Below are 6,584 nucleotides of genomic sequence, written 5' to 3' on the forward strand. Positions count from 1 at the left end.
TGATAGTTGACCAGTACACTTCCTTGGAGTCAAGTTTTGTTGGGGTGGCTCATCACCCACTGTCAACCACCAGGTCTTGGCTCCTGGGGCTCAGTAGGTGTAGTGCGAGGGGGCTGGTAAGACACATTGGGGCATGCTGATTTTTGGCATGTTTTAAACATTGAGTTTTTCTGTTAGTAGCTCTTCCAGGCCATATTTGTTCAGTCTCTTTCTAACTTATACAAGTCATGAATTTTAACAATGAGGAAGCAAGTCTGTGGAATCTAAGATGAAGTCCAGTTTCTGTAATTTGTGCATAGTTTCACTGAGCATTCAAACTTGCTTTCCATCTACTGAGAAAAAAAGAAAAATCAAGGAAGAATTTATTTAATTAGTTGCTTATACAAGAAAAATCATCTATGTCTATTTTTTCCCCTTTTTTGCGTGGTTTCCAGGAATTTTACTTCAACACGTGGCTCAAAAATTCCGCTGTCAAGCTGCATACTGGCCAGGAGGGGGCGACAGTGCTTACGAAGAGTCTCTAACATCCAGGAAACTGAGGAAGAAGACGAGCAAAACATTTTCCACCGGCTCCTTCTCTTTGTCCATCCTCCTCCTTGTTGAAGCAACATCCCCAGCAACACCATGGCCAATGTTGCCGACACAAGACTCTACGACATTCTTGGAGTGTCTCCGTCCGCAACTGAAAATGAGCTCAAAAAGGTAACTTGGTAGAAAAAATAGAACAACCTGAAAAGAAACAGTTAGAGCTGAGAGTTCTAGAAAAACGTCACGTTTGTCGAACCAGGAAATGATTTGCTAAGCTAATGCTAGCGGTGAGGTAGCCTAGCATGCTAAAGGTGCTAGCATTTTAAATGGCCTGAAAGTTCATGTGACATGCCGCTGTAACCTTTTATTATTACAGATTCTTTACATTCCGGAGAGATCAGTCACAGGGTAGCCACTTCCAGGCAGTTAATTTTACACATTAAATCCAAAACGGTAATATCTGAAGTTTAGTTTTTCTTGTACTGATGTAACTGTTGACCTCAAGTTAGCTTTAGCTTAAATCTCGGTGGCCTTTTACTTAGCGTCGTTTGTCAAAGGACTATAATGAACACCTTATTTTATTTTATTCTATCTTATGTTATACTATTTAACTCTGCACTGACATAGATTCAATTGATATTGGGTATATAATAATAAAAAAAACCTTAGCGTTGAGTTCCGATTAGCTTCGCTGTTAGTTTTTGGGCTAGCTAAAAGAACATCAGCTTATAACCTAATAATTGCGTTTCTTAATGAACTGACCCGCCTTTGAGTCCACTTTTTAGTGAATATTTAGGGACATTTGTTCTAATATCTTACAAAGTCCCGATTCGATGGCGTAATTTCTCAAGTCATGCTGCTTTGCTTTTTCTGTATGGAAGCTAACTAGCATGGCTGTGACGAAGTCGTTTGTTTCCGGTTTTTGATATTTAGCTATTCTCCATATAATGCCAAGTTTTTCCGTTGCCTTCTTAAACATGACGTCCGAAGCTGTTTTTGTATGTATTTTTTAATAAAAAATAATCTGCTGCCCGTACAGTACTGCTGTGTTTTGGGTGTTAGCAAGGGATGCTAATTAGCAAATTCTGGTTTTCGTTAGCAATAAAGTTGTCAGACATTTTGAGGGCTCCGTTTTATACTAAACGTCGATTTGTAAGTATAGTTAAGTAAATAAAAGCCGGACAGCAGAATGCCGTGTCCTTAACTGCTCCAGAAATGGATATTTGTGTTCTAAACATCAAGTGACTGAGGTTATGGGTCCGTTTGCCGGTTGGAACATTTTGGTTTCTTTACGCTGGCACGTGTGATTGCGTAAACAATGAGTAAGCTCCTTTCAGATGTTCCCCTCATGGGAAGTTCCAGGTTACACAGAAAAAAATTAACACAAGGAAATTATCCTTCTGTCTTTCCAGGCATACCGGAAACTGGCAAAAGAGTATCACCCTGACAAGAACCCAAATGCTGGTGACAAGGTAAACATTTGGCGGTAGCGTCCTCCATTACTGGGGGGACAAAATGTACAGATAAAGAAATACAGGGTCAAAAAATTGAATATTATTTGTCTTTCATTGCAGAAAGTGAAACTTGTTTATTCCATAGATTCATTACTTATGGAAATAAATAATTTAAGCCTTTCTTTTCTTGCATGTTTGATTATTGTGGCTTAGAGACAACGGAAACCTCAAATAGAAATTATTACACTACATGAGCTCATTAAAAAAAAAAAGATATTTCAAACAAGTGTCAGATTTTTTGAAAAGTGCACTAAATACATAGTTGAGGCTCATTTTGCATAAATTATTACATCACTTCAGCGTGGCGGTTCGTCTGTTTTTGCTGAGGTGTAATATGGTTTCTCATTAGACACTTTTGTCGTTTCTGGTTAAGAGGTGGCTTTACACATGGTTTACATTTATAGTCCATGTGGCCAAAGCGACTTTATGGCTCCAGCTGCTCCGACTCCAGCCTTAGTTCATTCCTTGTGAAACTCTCCAAACTCTTTCCAGGCTCAGAAAACCTCTACTTGGATTCTTGGAGATGTTGTTGTAGGAAATTTGGAAATTTCCTGTCACATTCACAATACTTCACATTAATTAACTATTTTTTTGTTGGTCTATTACATAAAATACCAAAAAATGCTTAAGTTTTACCATGTAAACACTTCAACCTGTCTTATAGGAAACACATAAATATTAGTGAAGCTCATTTATTAGAAAACAAATTTACCTTGAGTTAATGTTACATTTGCATTATGTGTTTTTAACTATACATAAGCACCAACTATAAAGTCTTAAAAAAGACAAACATAAAAAAAACATTAAAATAAGCAGTATTCATTTGTTTATTGTCCAATTGTTTAATCCTAATTAAAGTTTTTTGATCCTTCATCCGTGACTTGTTACTTTATTTGCTGAAGTTGTTGGCCTGTAAACTGGTGAAGACAGGCAGTGGTTGTGGAGGTCAGGAGAATAAAGAGACTCCTGACCTCACTCTCCCTACATGTTCACATGCTGACCGTACTATGTTGCCATTTTGCTTCCAACAATTTCACCAAAGACACTCTTTAACTTGTCTTTGCTATCTGTTACTGGTGTATAAAACCCTCCTATAATATATATAAACAAAATATGCTTAGCTTTTTGGGGGAGTAAGTAAAGCCTGGTGGCCCGCCAGCCTTAAAATACTCTGAGGGAAACTCTGCCGAACAATCAATAAAGATCTGTGAAAAGTGGCTGCAGCAGATGTTCTGTTTGAACTCAAGTTGTGGTGATTTATTTATTCATTCTGAATAAAACGTCACAAATAACTTCAGTCTTTGATTTAAGCTGTTATGATAATAAAATCTGTCTGGACTTGATCCATCCAATGGAGTTGATTTATGGCCACAGTGCTGCTGTTTGCTTTTCTTCCACAGAACACAGGAAGCTATATTAACTTCTGTTTGCCCTCATCATCCTTTAGATGATTTGACATAAACAATAATTATTCAGATTTGCTCAGAGATGGTGGTTCTAGAGTAACTAGTGTAATTTTGATGATGTAGTCCAAATATTAACCTCATCCAGGTAGCTTTCTGAATTCAGAAATGTTCTGCTTCCCACTGTTAGTCCTTTTATCTGTTATAGAGAATGTAGATGTGCTGATCCCATCCTGTTATGTTTTTAATTACAGCCTCAGTCCCTTTCTTTGGATTCCATCAAACCTCTTGTTTTGTGCTGAAGTTCTCTTTTCTCTTTCTTCGTCTAGTTTAAAGAAATCAGCTTTGCCTACGATGTGCTCACTAACCCTGAGAAGAAGGAACTATACGACCGGTATGGAGAGCAGGGGCTGCGGGAAGGAGGCGGGGGTGGCCCCGGGATGGACGACATCTTCTCCCACATCTTCGGCGGCGGACTCTTCGGCTTCATGGGCGGACAGGCAGGCCGCTCCAGAAACGGCGGTCGGAGGAGAGGCGAGGACATGGTCCATCCGCTCAAGTAGGTCACACGTCCCTCAGTGGTCCTGTGAAGTCTGTGGCCATTTAATATTTTTGTGGCCATTTAATATTTTTTCGGTTGAGTCAAAATTGGTTTATTTCGTAAAACTGCAATGGAAACACTTTTTTGCATCACATGATCAACAACCAGATGTTGCTGCTGGCGTAAACCATGAAGAAGACGACGACCGGAAGTAGCTGGAGGATGATGCTGTGACCGGTTTTTAATGACTTAAGTGAACAAACTTGTTCAGTTGTGACTTTAATTTAGTTTATTATTTAATGGAAACACAGCAACTGAAATTTTATTTAATGGAAACACAGCAACTGAAATTTTATTTTATTGCTTTTGTTTTTCGACATTAGAGGAATATTGACTAAATTTTCCTCATTTGTCATGTACGCTCAGCTAGTGTCTCATGTTTTCTTCAGGGTCTCACTGGATGACCTTTACAATGGGAAAACAACAAAACTACAACTCAGCAAGAACGTCCTGTGTAGTTCCTGTAATGGGTAAGTTGGACATCATTCCCCCTGTTTGTTGTTTTCTTGTTGCCGTCTGCTGAGGTGTTGCCGTGATTCTTCCTTCATTGATTCAGACAAGGAGGCAAGACGGGCGCTGTACAGAAATGCACGGCCTGCAGGGGGCGGGGCATGCGCATCATGATCAGACAGCTGGCTCCAGGCATGGTCCAACAGATGCAGTCTGTGTGTACCGATTGTAACGGAGAAGGTGAGGACCATGGCTGTGTGTGTGTGTGTGTTTCTGCGTTCCAGCGACCGTCTCAGAGCCGCCGTTACAGTTCGTTCCGTGTGTTTGATCCGCTCCAGGTGAAGTCATCAATGAGAAAGACCGCTGTAAAAAATGTGAAGGCAAAAAAGTGGTGAAGGAGGTGAAAATCCTTGAGGTCCACGTAGACAAAGGCATGAGGCACGGGCAGAAGATCACCTTTGGAGGAGAAGCTGACCAGGCACCGGGGGTGGAGCCTGGAGACATAGTTCTGGTTCTGCAGGAAAAGGACCACGAGGTAAAACCCTACACTTCAAGTAATATTATTATTCTGTAGGATTTTTGTTTATGTTGTACTTCAAAACATGTCTAAAAACTCGATCACATGGCCGTTTCTCTGGAGGTGTGTTGGTTTAGAAACATGACGGATGCTCTGTGCACAAATGGTTTGTCTACATCTGTCCTTCTAGACACTGAAGCAGATACACATAAAGGTTCATAAATGCATATATTTCATATAGATGCACCAGTCAGAAATTAGTTTCTAAGCTCTAGTTTTTGACTCGAGGTTAGAAACCTCTGCTGCTGCTGATTTCCAACGACACAATATTTTTAAAAGCCTTCATTTTCTTGCCTTCCTATCATGATCAAACAAGACTCTTACTATGAGCAGGGCGTTGTCACAGATTTGCTTACATTTTAAAACAAAGATGAGATAATTACAAAATTTATCTTTTTCCATCTTCTACTAGAAATCAGTGTAGCTAGTGTAGCTAGCACTTTAAAACAAGCACTGCATCGTTGTGGGTTTTTTGTTTTTTGGGGGGCGAGGGGGAAGAGAAGTTATTAGTCTTTAGCTTGAATTGCTAAAAAGTTCCCAAAAAGTCTTAAACTCAGAATGTTTTAGGTTGAAAGCTAAAAAGATAAGCTGGAAGTCTTTCTCTCTCTCGCTTTCCTGCAGCCTTTAAAACGTAAAAGAAATGCTATTTGTTTCAAAAGGCTAAAAATCAGTAGATTCTAACGAGCGGCTAATGTTTTAGTCTATCAGTTCCTTAAAAGTAAAAGAGACGTCAATTAATATCCATAAACTTTTTCATGTGGAAATCTTCCAATAATTGTCCATATTTTGTCATTTCTGAGAAGTTTGGATCTAATGTGCCGTGGTGGGCCAGTACACCCTGAACAAGTTGAACACGTTTCCTTCCTGATCAGAACTGGTCTCTGTGGGTTCACATCATCTCCATCTTCTCTCCGTTTCAGACGTTTAGGAGAGAAGGAAACGACCTCTATATGACCCATAAGATCGGCCTGGTGGAGGCGCTGTGCGGCTTCCAGTTCATGCTGAAGCATTTAGACGGGAGACAGATTGTTGTCAAATATCCTGCAGGAAAAGTCATTGAACCAGGTCAGATTTCTTCTTCTCTGGTTCTCTAGTTCTGTTTGAAATGTTTAATGATGCGTTGAAGGACTAAATGTTGCTTCAAACAAAGCAGCTATAAGTGAAGACATGAGATGCATCCGTGTGTAGCAATAATAGTTTCAAAAGTCAAAATTTCTTTGCTGTTGAATTTCTGAGATTCATCTCAAAATTTCAGATTTTTCTTTTCTGGCAAATTTTCAACTTTTGAAACTTGGACATTAACATTTTTTTTTCTAGAAAATGTCTGAGATGAATCTAAAATTTCTGAGTTTTTTGGCAGCAGTTTCTTCTTCCTTTAGTTTTCTCTACTTTTGCCCCAACACCTCATTGTGTTAGTGGCCCTTCAGAGTAGAGATGTGCCGATCAGGTTTTTTCCTGCCAATCACTGATACCGATCACACAATTATTATTTATTTTTTATCATAAACACT

The 6,584-nt window shown here is 39.4% G+C and overlaps 1 protein-coding gene across 1 annotated transcript in view; it reads left to right on the forward strand.

Annotated features, from left to right (window-relative positions):
- Nucleotides 1-544: 544 nt before the first annotated feature.
- LOC106961613 (dnaJ homolog subfamily A member 2) overlaps nt 545-6,584 on the forward strand; it is a 13,171-nt gene continuing 7,131 nt past the window's right edge. Inside the window, exons 1-7 of the mRNA XM_015055443.1 lie at nt 545-702; nt 1,941-2,000; nt 3,775-4,004; nt 4,436-4,516; nt 4,603-4,736; nt 4,835-5,031; nt 5,994-6,138. Coding sequence (XP_014910929.1) covers nt 625-702; nt 1,941-2,000; nt 3,775-4,004; nt 4,436-4,516; nt 4,603-4,736; nt 4,835-5,031; nt 5,994-6,138 — 925 coding nt within the window. The 5' untranslated portion in view covers nt 545-624. The remainder of the gene's footprint in view (nt 703-1,940; nt 2,001-3,774; nt 4,005-4,435; nt 4,517-4,602; nt 4,737-4,834; nt 5,032-5,993; nt 6,139-6,584) is intronic.

Source organism: Poecilia latipinna, unplaced genomic scaffold (genome assembly GCF_001443285.1).
Source record: "Poecilia latipinna isolate Pla-1442-1.1 unplaced genomic scaffold, P_latipinna-1.0 Scaffold1316, whole genome shotgun sequence".
NCBI lineage: Eukaryota > Metazoa > Chordata > Actinopteri > Cyprinodontiformes > Poeciliidae > Poecilia > Poecilia latipinna.